This window comes from Balaenoptera musculus, chromosome 19, assembly GCF_009873245.2.
Source record: "Balaenoptera musculus isolate JJ_BM4_2016_0621 chromosome 19, mBalMus1.pri.v3, whole genome shotgun sequence".
In the NCBI taxonomy this organism is placed as follows: domain Eukaryota; kingdom Metazoa; phylum Chordata; class Mammalia; order Artiodactyla; family Balaenopteridae; genus Balaenoptera; species Balaenoptera musculus.
The window spans coordinates 8745266-8759700 of record NC_045803.1 but is presented as its reverse complement, the minus strand read 5'-3'; the positions used below and the strand labels follow the sequence as shown (position 1 = coordinate 8759700).

The following is a 14435-nucleotide window of genomic DNA, read 5'->3' as shown; positions in this document are numbered from 1 at the left end:
GAGCCTCGCGAGCTCCCGTCCTCAGCTGGAACGTGGGGCTGGTAGGAGCCCTTTTTCCGAGTGCTGTGGTTGAGAGCCAGGCCAGGGCACATGTGTACTCTGCACTTTAATGTTGCATACCCTGCAGGTACTTGTCTAGACTCGCTCCTTGGGTGACCAACCAGCCCAGTTTACCCAGTACCGAGGAGGATCTCGGGAGACGGGACTTTCAGTTTTACAACTGAGACGGTCCCAGACAGACCAGGACAAGTTGGTCACCTTCCTGACTCCTCCCGGCCCTCCCTTGCCACCTTCCCTGCTTTGCATTTCTCCATAGCACTGACCACCCTCTGACCAGGCTGCCTGTTTTCCCTGTTTCCTGTCTTCACTGTAACGTAAATGCCTCTCTGTGACGTATACTCTTCCCTATAATGTAAAGTCCACGAGGCAGAGAGTTGTGTGCGTTCAGGTCCTGCTGTCTCCCCAGCGCCCAGAACAGTGCCTGGCCTGCAGCAGATGCTTGGTGAGCATTTGTAAAATAAATGAATGGAGGAAGGAACCCAGCCACACATACGAGCTCCCGCCCGGTGCTGAGCACTCCACGGCAAGAGCAAAGGGAGAGCCATTACCGATGGGCACTAGGTGTGCCTTGAAAACCACGGTCCCGGAGAATTGTTGTATTGAGGCACAGAGCGGTAAGGGACTTGGCGGAGGTCACAGAGCCTGTAAGTGGCAGGGTCGGGAGGACCAGGGACTCCACTCCCGACCCTGCCACTTACAGGCTCTGTGACCTCCGCCAAGTCCCTTACCGCTCTGTGCCTCAATTTCCTGACCTGTCAAATGAGGATGATGATAACGGCATCTACTTCATAGGCTGTTGTGAGGGATAAATAAGTTAATGTATGTAAAGTGCTTGAACAGGGCCGGGCATGTTGAAAGTCCTGCAAGCGTGAAAGAAGCCGGGTGAATTTTCCATGAAGGGCCAATAGGAAACATTTCAGGCTTTGCAAGTCTCTGTCATTATAGCCTAGCAGCAGCTCTAGATCTAGATTCTAGATAAATGAATGAGCATGGGCGTGTTCCAATAAAACCTTATTTATAGACACTGAAATCTGAATCCCCTGTCAGTGTCCCAAGTCAGAAAATATTCTTCTTCTTTTGACTTCTTTTCAACCATTTAAAAATGTAAAAACTATTCTTAGCTTGCCGGCCATACGAAATGGTCGGCTAAGCGGGTGGCAGGCCAGATTTGGCCTCTGGGCCATAGTTTGCCAACCCTTTTGATGTCTTTATTTCATTACGTAGACACGCAAGGCTTCATTTATTCAGTCCCCTATTCGTGAATAGTTAAGGTGGTTTCCCGTGGAATTGGTAACAAACCACACTCCCATACACATTCTTGTGTCAGGCTTTGCACATGCATGAGAATACCCGTAGGGGTAAATTTCTAGAAATAGAATTGCTGGACCAGAGGGTATACAGCCGGCCCTCCATATCCACAGGTTCTGCATCCCCGGATTCAGCCAACCGCGGATCAGAAATACTCGGGGAAAAATATTCCAGAAAAAGCAAAATTGAATTTGCTGCGCTCAGACAACTATTTACATAGCATTTACATTGTATTAGATATTATAAGTAATCTAGAGATGATTTAAAATATACGAGAGGATGTGCATAGGTTATATGCAAACACTGTGCCATTTATACAAGGGACTTGAGCGTCCTTGGATTTTGGTATCCGAGGGAGTCCTGGAATCAATCCCCGTGGATACAGAGGGTTGACAGTAAGTGCTTCCCAAGCATGTTATGGACCAAACCGGTTGCTCCTCTGTGAGGTCTGTGCCGGTGAAGGCCTTCTCCCACAGCTTCCTCAACCCCAGGTCAGCAGCCAGGCGGAAAAATGCACTCCTCCTCCTGCGCTTCTCTCTAATTCTCTGCGTCAATCGAGCATCTTCCCATCTCCTCACGGGCAGTTGGAATCTCTCCGTAAACAGTCCACTCATGTGGGAGCTTAAAAAAAAAAATGATTATAAAAATAATTTCATGCTTCTTCAGAGAATTTAGAAAATACAGAAAAGAACCAAGAAGAAAAACAAATCACCCATAATACCAGCATGCAGAAGCCACTGGTAACATTTTTGGTATGACGTTTCCTTTCCGCCTTGCTTTTTTTTCTTCCCATCCGTTTAAAACATTTGTCGTTTTTGACATTAGGTATTATAGTCACGTGGTTCAATCATGAAAAAGCATTTTTAATTTTTTATTTATTTATTTATTCATTTATGGCTGTGTTGGGCCTTCGTCTCTGTGCGAGGGCTTTCTCCAGTTGCGGCAAGTGGGGGCCACTCCTCACCGCGGTGCGCGGGCCTCCCACCATCGCAAGCTCCCCCGTTGCGGAGCACAGGCTGCAGACGCGCAGGCTCAGCAGCTGTGGCCCACGGGCCCAGCCGCTCCGCGGCACGTGGGATCCCCCCAGACCAGGGCTCGAACCCGTGCCCCCCGCATTGGCAGGCAGACTCTCAACCACTGCGCCACCAGGGAAGCCCCCGAAAAAGCATTTTTAAAGTACGGGGAGAAGCATCCCACCCCGTGCCTGCATTCCCAGCCCCCGGCCCTTCCCCGTAGCCTCAGCACTTACTTTTTGTATCTCCTTCCAGCTCTGTGCCTATACAGCCTCGTGCAAATATGGGTTTACATTTCTCCCTCTCCAGCAGGTAGCACATTATCCACTTACTTGGGCAGCGCGTGGGGAGTTGCCTTGGTCCTTTGTTACAGCGGAGAAGTATTCCTCTGTACAGATAGGGATGGATGAGCATTCATCCCCGGAACTGCTGTCCTGGTGCACGGTAGACCACGTCCAGGCTTTGGTCCTCCACACAGAGCTGCAGTAAACATCTCAGCCACCTGTCATTTCCCACATGTGCAGGCGTATCTCTCTGGTCACTTCCCGGAAGCCTGTTTGCTGGTTCAAAGCACAGGTGCACTTAGAATTTGCACAGCTGCTGCTGAATTGCATTCCTCTGAGGCTGTAGCAAATGGTGCCAGTTTAGACCCCCAAAGGCAATGCACGAGTATCTTTATGAGACATACGGCTTATTCCTAATGCGATGCCTGAACGTGGTTCCATAGGGTGTTTTGATTTGCGTCTCTCTTATTACAAGTGAGGTTGAACATGTCTTGAAATATTTCAGCCTTTTGTGTTTCTTTTTCTGCGCACTGTCTGATCATCTCCTTTGCCCCTTTTTTCTCACTGCTTGTTATTCTTTGTGATTTCTAGAGGCTCTTTGTACGTGAGAGAGATGAGCTTTGTCTAGGCTATGAGTTGCAACTATTTCCCCCAGTATGTCATTTGGTTTTTGACTTAGTTTGGGGGGAGTGTGTGAGTATTTATCTCTGTATTTTTCATGAGGATGAGATTCTTTTTTTAATTTTTAAACTTTTTTGGTTACTTTTAAACTTTTCTTTTCTTTCTTTCTTTTTTTCTTTTTTTGGCTGCACCACGCGGCTTGCGGGATCTTAGTTCGCCGACGAGGGATTGAACCCGTGCCCTTGGCAGTGAAAGCACAGAGTCTTAACCACTGGACCGCCAGGGAATTCCCTGAACTTTTCATTTTAAAATCATTTCAAACATACAGCAAATTTGTAAGACTAGTACATGGGACTAATACTCATGAGAGTTCTTTGCTCTCTGACCAGATGTATTAGTTGTCTATTGCTGTGTAACAAATTACCACCATCCCCCACAAATGTAGCAGCTTGAAACAACAGACATTAACTTATCTCATGTAGTTTCCAAGGATCAGGAATTGGAAGCAGATTAACTGGAAGGTTCTGGCTCGTGATCTCTTAGGAGATTATAGTCAAGGTATCAACCAGGACTGCGGTGATACGAAGGCTTGACCCGGCTGGAGAATCTGCTTCCAAGATGGTGCACTCGTGCCACTGCTGGCAGGAGGGAGGGCCTATGTAGAGACGAACTGAGGCTGAGGCCTCTCCGAGGGGCAGCTCATAACATGCTCTACAGTTGGCTTCCCCCAAGTGCCTCATCCAACAGAAAGAGAGCAAGAGAGCACCCAGGATAGAAGCCACAGTCTTTTTTATAATATAACCTAATCTTGGAAGTGACGTGTGGTCACTTCTCCTGAGTTCTTTTGGCCACTTTTGACCAGAGACCAACCCTGATACAATGTGGGAGACTGAATCCAAGGAGGGGGGGATCGCTGGGGGCCGTCTCAGAAGCTGCCTGCCCCGCCACATTTACCCACTGTAAATATCTGGCTGCGTTCGCTTTAGCTGTAGCCCTCTCGGCATGTATACATTTTTTTTTTCCTGACTCATTTGAGAGTAAATTGCAGACATCATGCTTCTTTACCCCTTAATATTTTAGCATAGTATTTCAGCCCTATGAGAATAAGAGCATTCTCTTATTCGATCACAGCAGAGCTATCAAATTCCGCAGATCTAGCCGTGAGACAACACTGTTATCAAATCCAGTGTCCATAATGCGGTCTAGCCAGTTGTCCAGTGGTCGTGTCATGGGTCATTCTCCTTATCTCACTTAGCATCTGGCACGTCTGTGTTGCCACTTCACCAAGCCCTCGGAAGCCTGTGCTTGGGGGGGTGGGGGGGGAGGTGTCGAGTGGGCCGGCTCCCTTCACCCTTACTCACTTTAGCTACTCACCTGCTGCTGCCATTGGGTTTCTTCTCCTACTTTCTCTACTGTAAATAGTCCCACAGTGGCCAGCCCTGTGAGCATGCACCTGAATGCTCCTTATCACAGATTCCTGGAGGGGGGGATTACCAGGTCAACTCGAGGGTCTTTCAAAACCACCAGATCAAACCGCCTTCCAGAGGGTTGTCCAGGTGACAATCTCACCAGCCCCTTGAGAGCCAAGGTCCAAGCTTCTGATACCTCCTTAGAGGTGGCAAGCCTTTGGGGACATATAGAGTGGTTGATAGGTTAGTTGGTTTTTTAACTTTGAATTGCCAGAAGTTATTCAGGGCCAAGCTTGGAGGCTTAAAGCAAGCCATGACTCCGGAATTGTCAGTTGGCCCACTTTGGAGGCTTGAAGCAAAGAGCCCGAGCTTTGGAGCGTGGCAGCCATGGGTGGCCTTGGGCAAAGTCCCCTGAGCCCTCTGAGCATGAGTCCTCCTTGCTTAGCTTGGAAGTCACTCACTGGGTGGTGTAGATAAGCCAGGGAGATGATGAGCACCTGTCTGAGACTCGACCAGTAATTTTGGCTCCCTGGCCTCAATTTCTCATCTGTGAAATGGGTCCAATATCATCACAGCTCTCAGGACCGTGGAGAGACCACACGAGTGGGTACAAGTTCCCAGCCGTACGCGCTGGATCAGTGTGCACCGTCACTGGGGTACAGTGAGCAGAAAGGCACCACCAGCTCAGTGTCAGGTACCCGGCTGGTGCTCGCTGGTTCAGCAGTAGCTGCCGAGGTTATGGTTCTTGGGGAGGTGACCTCAGAGGGAAGAGAGTGCAGAGGGCTAAGGCGCTCTGGCTGAGGTGTGTTGTAGGCGAGGTCACTGTACGTGTTACAGAACTAGTGCCCGGATTGCGTGTGCAAGTCTGACACATGCGTGTGCACATGCGTGCACACACACACACGCACGCCCATACCTGCAGGCTCACATGGCTCCCAGGTAGGCGTGCAGCCACGGCCACACAGGCACACGGAGGCAGCGGCCACGGACACTTAGAAGGGGACCCGTAACTCATGGGCTGGTGCCCAGAGGGGCCTGACCCTGACCCTCAGTTTCAGTCCCTACCCCGGCCTCCCTGGATCCCCTAGTCCCCAGCCGTGCCCTCCTCGGCCATCAGCCCCCCGCCCCGGTACGCAGCCACAGTGTCTGTGCTGGTATCTGTTCTCCTGGGTTAGCTGGACGGTCGGGCCAGGGCCGGCGGCCGGAACGCTGCCCCCGCCTGGCCGCCTCCCTCCCCCCTGCTGCTGTGCTCGTGCTCCCCGGCCCCCCGCCTACCCGCTGGGCAGCTGGTGTGGTGCCCCCGCCGCCGCCACTGCTTCCTACGCTGCATCCCCAAAGCCTGCAGAGCTCGCCTTCATCTGGGGGGACTTGAGGGGGGGGCACATGGGGAGGGGGGTGAGATCGGAGGGCAGAGGTGTGGGGGGATGGGGGGGACGGATGGAAGGGGGAGGTGGGGACAGACGGTGTGGGGGAAGGTGGGGGACGGGTTGAGGGAATGAGGTAGGTGGACGTGTGCAGGGCTTGGGGGGGACGGGTGGAGCGGTGAGGTGGGCAGTTCAGAAGTGAGAGGCGGGAAGGGCGGTGGGGTCCTTTCAGGACTAGGGGTGGCTAAGAAGGGGGGGTTTCTGGTGGGAGCGGCCGGGGTCCCCAGTGTCTTGGGGCAACGGGAGCCAAGGCTGGTTCTGACCCCCGCCCCCTCCCCTCTCCCTCCCTCCCCTGCCCAGATCCCAGCAGCGGCTCCGCTGAAGGGCCCAGGCCCCTCCTCATCCCCATCACTACCTCACCAGGCCCCTCTGGGAGACAGCCCTCACCTGCCCTCCCCACACCCTCCACGGCCCCCTTCCCGCCCGCCCTCCCGACCCCACTCCCGCCCACCTTCGCAGCCCCAGAGCTTGTCCCGCCCACCCTCAGAGCCCGCCCTGCACCCTTGCCCTCCGCCCCAGGCCCCCCCCACTCTGCCTAGCATCTTTGTCATCCAGAACCAGCTGGGCGTGCCCCCACCTGCGAGCACGCCGGCCCCCACTGCCCCAGGCCCACCGCAGCCCTCTCTGCGACCCCCGTCCCAGCCCTTGGAGGGGCCGCTGGCCCCAGCCTCCACCTCCTCTGTCGTGGCCTCCTCCTCCGAGACGTCCTCCAGGCTGCCAGCCCCCACGCCGCCCGACTTCCAGCTCCAGTTCCCCCCTGGCCAGGGGCCCCACAAGTCCCCCACGCCCCCTCCGACCCTCCACCTGGTCCCCGAGCCCGCAGCGCCCCCCCCACCGCCTCCTCGGACCTTCCAGATGGTGGCCACCCCCTTCCCGGCGCTGCCCCAGCCGAAGGCTCTTCTCGAGAGATTTCACCAGGTAATCGGAGGCAGGGACTGGCCCCCCCCCCGCCCCGCCCTCCCCTTCAGTCCCATCGGAACCCCTGGCACTTCATGGCTTTGTCTTCACCCCCAGCCCTGGTTCCTGGCCGCCCCCACTCCTAGCGCGTGCCCCCCAGCCACCTGTCGCCCTCCTCAGGTGCCGTCCGGAATCATTCTCCAGAGCAAGGCTGTGGGTGCCCCCGCCGCCCCGCAGACCTCCGCCAGCCTGGGGCCCCTCGGCAGCCCCACCGCCTCCGGGCTGGTCAGCGGGCAGGCCCCATCTGGGACCTCCACCGCCCCCAGCCATGCCCCGGCCCCGGCGCCCGTGGCCACTGCAGGTAGGGGAGAGGTGGCCCATGCACGAGAGCTGGGGGGCCCGAAGGTGGGTGGACGGGGGGCTGAGGGCCGGGGAGGACGGGCTAGGGCAGAGGCTGGGGGCCTGAGCCCAAGGGGTCACCCAGACCTCCCGGGACAGGGAAGGTGGAGGAGGAAGGGCCGTCTCTCCAGATGTCCCTCCAGGGGGCACTCCCTCCAGGGCTGACACAGCCACCGAGGCCAAAGAAGCAGAGGAGTGAGGGGTGCAGGGTCGCGCGTTTGGAGGCGCGCACCTTCGTGCCAGTGACCCCTGAGCCCTGTCTGCCCCACCTCGCCCCCAGGCCTCCCTCCTCTGCTTCCCGCCGAGAGCAAAGCCTTTGCCAGCAACCTCCCGACCCTGACTGTGGCCAAGGCCGCTGTATCTGGGCCAGGGAAGTCCTCCGGGCTGCAGGTAAGGGGCCACCAGAGTGGAGGGCTAGGGCCCGAGCAACATCACCGGGAAACCGGGACGGGGGCCGGAGGGGCAGGGGACGCTGGCCAGCAGGCAGACGGGCAGATGAGACACAGCCTGGCGATGGGCGAGACACCAGGACGGTCTGGGCAGGGGGGACACACGAGAGACCGAGACAGTTGGACAGAGACCCCTCCCGGACACCAAAATGACAGGGTGATGATAGGAGAGATGGCTTGAGTGAGAACCCAGACGGACGCTGGGGACTGGAGCAGGTGAGAGGTTGAGACTGTAGGAGGAGGGGCTGCATGGGCTCGGGACAGGTAGGGTGAGACCCTAGACGGAGGGGCAGGGCGGGGTGAGCAGTGAGACATTGAGTCAAACAGAGACGGCGGAGATGGGGCGGGGGTTGGGGGGAGAACTAGGATAGTGGTACCCAGACTGGAGGGGCGAGACAGGGAGTGTGCGGGGTCGGGGGGAGACCGAGGCGGAGACCAAGATTCGAAAGAGCTTGAGAGGGAAGACCGGGCGTGAGCAAGGGAGGTCAAGAGAGAGATTTAGGCAAAATGAGAAGAGTCTGTGCAAACCAGATGCCGGACAAGGACGAGGGATTCAAGGGCCATTTGGTGGGCAGGGAGGGAGACACCAGGCGGAGGCCGAGAGACCCAGGCTGGATAAGGGGCTGGAGGGGACCCAGGCGGAGGCGCCGAGGGCTCGAGCCTGCCCTTCACCCTCTCCTCACCGTGTCCCGCCCCTGGATCCAGCCCGGGTCTTCCCCGCAGGTTGAATGTGATGGGCAGAGCATCCCACAGCTGGGACCAGGACCCCATCTCGGGCGACGTTGGCCCTCTCCCATCTTTGTCCCAGGCTGGGGGGTAGAGAGGGTCAGGCTGCCAAGGGAAGGCTCCTCCGTCGCAATACCTCTCATTGGCCTCTTCCCCCACCATCCCCCCACCCCGCAGTATGAGAGCAAGTTGAGCAGCCTGAAGAAACCACCTATCCTTCAGCCCAGCAAAGAAGCCTGGTGAGTTCAGTGCCCGGCCCTTGTGCCTTCCCACCCTGCGCTGTCCCTCCACCTCTCATTAGCCCTGCGGTTTGGGCAGTGCCATTTCCCTGAAGACCCTCAGCTTCCCCCTCTAGAAAGTGGGGTGGGACTAGTAGTGATAATAGGGTGAGGGGTGAGGATTCGGTGAGGCGGTATTAGGAGTATTCATGAGGCAGCTAGGCTGCTGGCTTCAGGAGGGAGGGATTCGGAGTGGCTTGGTCACCTCGGCACCCCCAGCATCTCAAACAGGCCTGGGGCAGGCAGTGCTTCGGATCAGGGGATGGGTGATGAGCATTTGGGCGGGTGGAAGATGAATGGGGACCTGGGTGAATAGATGGATGGATGGTAATCAGGCTGGTGCGTGGCTGATCTGATGGCTGTCTGGGTGGATGGGCGGCTTGCCTGCGTCTGTCCCTCTCTTCTGCCCTCCTTCCACCGAGAGTGTTGGTCGTGTCCTCATACAGTGCCCAGTCCCGTGCTAGATTCTGGAAACACCAGCCAGACCAGGTCCTGCCCCCGTGATGTGTGGGGGCTGCTGGTCTAGAGCACAGGGTACAGCCAAGCATGTCTGGTGGGACATTATGTCTGGTGTATTATGTACATTCGTACATAATGTTTACGTGCTGGGCTAGAAAACAGCCCATTGAGAGAACAGGATCTTACCAACCAACCAACCAGGGGCCCAACCTCGCTGCCGGCCTCCCCAGGCCTGCTGCTGGGTCAGAGGCAGAGCGGGGACATGCTGACCCCAGGTGGCAGGAGACGGTATTGCATGGAGGCTGAGTAACAAGCTCTGGCCTCTGACTCCCAGCGCTGCCTCTTCCTCGCTGTAGGTGCTTTGGGTCAGGGACGTCACCTTTGTGGACCCCAGTTTCCTCATCTGTAAAATGGGCATAATGATAGCGCCTACTGCCTTTGGTTGTCCGCAGAGATGCACTGAGGCAGAACAGGCACATTCAGCACCCGTTAACACATACTCCCCCAGCGTTCCTTTCCCTGTCCCGTCGTTTTCTGCCTTGTGGCCTGGGGCTCAGGGTCCAGGATCTGCTGTCTCCTGGCCTCACCACCAGCTCTATGTGTGTGTGTATGTGTGTGTGTGTGTGTGTGTGTGTGTGTGTGGTGTCCTCCCCACCCCCCAGCTTCCTGGAGCATTTGCACAAACATCAGGGCTCCGTCCTGCACCCTGACTACAAGACGGCCTTCCCCTCCTTTGAGGACGCCCTGCATCGCCTCCTGCCCTACCACGTCTACCAGGGTGCCCTCCCCTCCCCCAACGACTACCACAAAGGTGAGGCCTCCCCTGGGACTCTCCCCACCCTGTGCCCGGCGTGTGGAGGCGGGAGGCGAGGACTGCAGAGGGTGCCGAGGAGCAGATGCTAGTGCAACTCTGCACGCGCCCTTGACTGTGGGTCAGGATGTGCCCAGCTCCGTGCGCATCTGCGGGTCCCTAGGTCCCCAACCTCTGGGCCTCCGGACCCCTTCTCTTCCTCCACAGTGGACGAGGAGTTTGAGACGGTCTCCACGCAGCTGCTGAAACGCACCCAGGCCATGCTCAATAAATACCGCCTCCTGCTCTTGGAGGAGTCCCGGGTAGGGTGGCCGTCACCTTCCTCCCCGGGGGACCCTGCCCTTTCCCCTCACCCCCTCTGGGCAAGAAGGAGGGAGGGGGGCTGGGTGGGATCACAAGGACAGTTTGGAATGTGTTCCCATCCATGCCGGTTGCTCGCGTCCCCTCCCCCACCTCACCTCTTCACTTGCCCATCTTCTCTTCTCTCCCCCCTCAGAGGGTGAGCCCCTCAGCGGAGATGGTAATGATCGACCGAATGTTCATTCAGGAGGAAAAGACCACGCTGGCCTTGGACAAGCAGCTGGCCAAGGAGAAGCCTGGTGAGAGGGGAGAGAGGCGGAGTCCCCGACTCCTACCCGCGTAGTGCCCAGTGCCAGAGCCGCCGAATTAGACTTGGGGCGGGAGCAGGGTGCGTGGCCTTACCTCACCCCACCACTGGGCGGCGCCCGAGCCCCGCCTTCCTGCCGGGTGCTCCCGGCTCTGAAACCACAGAAAGCTGAGCTCATCTTCCTCCTCCTCCATCACCGTGTGTCCATTTCACCTCCTCGATCCTGGCCTGGATGGAGGGAACATCCTGCCATCCCCGGGGGATAGAAAAGCAGGGGAGCAGAGCCAGGACTGGGGTGAAGCAAGCAAGGTGCCTGGGTTGCAGAAGTTAAGGTGGCGTCCACTCTCCGGTGCTGACCTGTGCTTGCACACTGGGGGGACTTGGGAATTGGGGAAAGGGTCCTACCTAGCAGTATATCCTCAGGACTTGATGAGTCAAGGGCTTAGCCCCGGGCCTGGCAGGTAGTAGGCGCTCAGTGTACGCTGGCTTCTCTCAGCTCTGCTCTGCAGGCGCCTCGTTTTTTCCCTAACCCCCTGGGTTTTCTTGGCCCCCTTCTCCGCAGATGAGTATGTGTCTTCCTCGCGCTCCCTCGGCCTCCCCATCGCCGCCTCTTCCGAGGGACACCGGCTCCCCAGCCACGGCCCATCACCGTCCTCAGCGTCTGGGGCCCCGACCCAACCCCCTCTGCACCTGCCCACCAAACTGGTGATCCGGCATGGTGGGGCGGGCGGCTCCCCTTCCGTGAGCTGGGCCCGGGCGTCCTCCTCCTCCCTGTCCTCCGCTGCCTCCTCCCTGGACGCCGACGAGGACGGCCCGATGCCCTCCCGCAACCGCCCGCCCATCAAGACCTATGAGGCCCGGAGCCGCATCGGCCTCAAGCTCAAGATCAAACAGGAAGCCGGACTCAGCAAGGTCGTGCACAACACAGCCCTGGACCCGGTGCACCAGACCCCGCCGCCACCCCCCGCCGCCCTCAAGGCGGCCGAGCCCCCGCCCCGGCCCCCGCCGCCACCCCCCGCCACCGGCCAGATGAACGGCACAGTGGACCACCCGCCGCCGCCGGCCGCCGCCGACCGCAAGCCGCCGGCGCCGGCCCCCCACTGCCCCCGCCTGCCGCTCCGCAAGACCTACCGCGAGAACGTGGAGGCCCCGGGCGGCGGGGCGGCCGAGGGGGCGGCGGCGGGCAGAGCCCGGGGTGGCAGCCCGGCCCCGCTGCCCACCAAAGTGGACGAGGCCACCAGCGGGCTCATCCGCGAGCTGGCGGCGGTGGAGGACGAGCTGTACCAGCGCATGCTGAAGGGCGCCCCGGCCGACCCCGCGGCCGGCGCCGGGCAGGGCAGCGGCAGCCGGGAGCCCGGCTGGGAGGCGCCCCCGCTGCCCCCGGCCAAGCGGCGCAAGTCCGAGTCGCCCGACGTGGACCAGGCCAGCTTCTCCAGCGACAGCCCGCAGGACGACACGCTCACGGAACACCTCCAGAGCGCCATCGACAGCATCCTGAACCTCCAACAGGCCCCCGGCCGGACGCCCGCACCCCCGTACCCACACGCCGCCCCGGCGGCGGTCACGTCTGCCTCCCCGACGCCCCTGCACAGGCCGGAGGCCTACCCGCCCTCCAGTCACAACGGTGGCCTCGGCGCCAGGACGTTGAACAGATAACACCGGGCTGGTCTTCCCTTCCCCGTCCCCTCGCTCCGCAGGGACGCCGCGGGGAGGGGGGAGGGGGGAGGGGGGCAGCCGGGCGTCCAACCTCAGCCTCCTGGGGGACACGAGCCGGGGACCCCTTGAGTTTTTCTTGCCTAAGTTATTTGAGTCACAAAGGCCTCGTCCCCCACCTCCTGCTTCAGCCGGGTTGTTGGGTGGGGGTCGTGGATTTCGGGGAGGGGCTGTAATGTAAACTGTCCCCCTGCCAAAGGAGGGGGTAATCCTGGTGTGTCGTTTCCTATTTCTTCCCATTTCCTGCACACTCCGCCCCCCCCCCCCACCGGGGGACACGTGCGCTTTTGCCAGGGATGAGGGCTTCCTGGCTGTCCCCACTGCTCACGCGTCTCCGGGTACCGGGCCTGTCCGTGTGGCTTCACGGATCCCTGCGTGGAGGGCGCTCAGAGCCAGCAGGGTCCTTGCGAGCTGCGCTCAGCCTCTCCCCACCGCCCCCCACAGGCCGAGAAAGGAAACGCACGGGAGGGGCGGTGTGAGCCTGCATCCCGGGACCCCCAGCTGGGAGCGCTGTGCCCGCGGGCAGCTGTGTCCCATCCATGTGTGTGCGTCCCGCTCCGTGTCCTATGTCCCTCTGTGTGCGCTCGAATGAGAACGAGAGATTGCGAAGCCTCCAGTCCCTCGACTGAAATCCGAGCACCTCCAAAACAGGAAACCGGGGTCTTCCTCCCACCCCCTCCCCAGCCAGTCTTCCCTCTGTTCTTCCTGCCGCCAGCCACCCACGCCAGATTTCGAAATCTTGGAGACAAAACTAGTACTGTAAGATAAATTTTTTTGTACTGTATTTATTGTGTATAACGATTTTTTTAAAGGAGAATTCTGTACATTTAGAACTCTTGTAAATTAAAAAACGATCCTTTTTTTTAAAACTGTACTGACGCCCCCCCGGCCCCCTTTGCTTTCGGGTCTCCCGGGGACTTGTTTGGAGTCCTGGGGTAGGGGCGACAGGTGGGTGGAGAGGGGGATTGCGAGGACATAGTCCACATACATATGTGAGCCCCTACTGGGTGCCAGGCCCTGTTCCAGGCACAGGGGTGCAGCTGAACAAGACAAGTGCCTGTCCTGGGAGGGCCAACTTGGTGGTGGAGAAGGCAGGCAGTGAAAAAGTTCAACCAAACACAGGCGATGCGTGTCTTTCCTGGTAAGGTTCTGTGGTCTCTGGGAACACGGAATTAGCAAATACTGAACCATCGCTCCTGGGGGGAAATATAGGGTTAGCTTCCTGCCAGCCTCTGGTCACGTTTTTGTCAAGCCGTCAAGACATCGCCTTGTTTTATGTGTTTCTGTTTAAAGACACCTCACTTAATGTATAGTGCTGATTCGTTAACATTGACCTCACGGCCAACGGCACTATAACTCGTGCCTGAGTGAAACTTCTCTAACCCGTATTTTCTCCGTGAGGCACATCCCAGCCTTCCTGTGCTTAAGCACTTGAGACAGCACAAAGCACTACACCTGGGGGCCATTTAAAACAGAGAAATCAGGACTTCCCTGGTGGCGCAGTGGTTAAGAATCCACCTGCCAATGCAGGGCACACGGGTTCGGTAAGATCCCACATGCCGCGGAGCGACTAAGCCCGTGCGCCGTAACTACTGAGCCTGCGCTCTAGAGCCCGTGCTCCGCAACAAGAGAAGCCATGCCAATAAGCCCGTGCACTGCAAGGAAGAGTAGCCCCGGCTCGCCACAACTAGAGAAAGCCCGCGCACAGCAAGGAAGACCCAACACAGCCAAAAATTAAATTAAAAAAAAAAAAAACTATGAAAAATAAAACAGTGAAATCAACAAAAGCACAAAAATGTGAGACACGTGGCACTAAATAGACCCCCAAAAGGATACTTCATTTCCAGTACAAGGGCGCCGCCTTAGCGACTCAACGTTTTTGCCACTCTGCGCATGTCTGTGGAAGTGCTGTGAGCTTGTGGCATCACAGATACATTTTAACAAGTGGACTAATTCACAAATAGGGCACCTGCTCAC

General features: G+C 58.1%; 1 protein-coding gene across 7 annotated transcripts in view; it reads left to right on the top strand.

Annotated features, from left to right (window-relative positions):
* Positions 1–13332, top strand: part of BICRA (BRD4 interacting chromatin remodeling complex associated protein) — a 76207-nt gene extending 62875 nt beyond the window's left edge. For 3 of the 7 annotated variants that reach the window (XM_036834003.1, XM_036834004.1, XM_036834005.1), the window contains 8 exons: positions 6420–7037; positions 7197–7377; positions 7696–7805; positions 8768–8829; positions 9990–10138; positions 10346–10440; positions 10635–10737; positions 11308–13332. In XM_036834003.1, coding sequence (XP_036689898.1) covers positions 6420–7037; positions 7197–7377; positions 7696–7805; positions 8768–8829; positions 9990–10138; positions 10346–10440; positions 10635–10737; positions 11308–12401 — 2412 coding nt within the window. In that variant the 3' untranslated portion in view covers positions 12402–13332. Of the gene's footprint in view, positions 1–6419; positions 7038–7133; positions 7378–7695; positions 7806–8767; positions 8830–9989; positions 10139–10345; positions 10441–10634; positions 10738–11307 lie in introns of all 7 variants that reach the window. The other 4 variants (XM_036834007.1, XM_036834006.1, XM_036834009.1 and 1 more) reach the window with 4 other exon arrangements.
* Positions 13333–14435: the final 1103 nt, after the last annotated feature.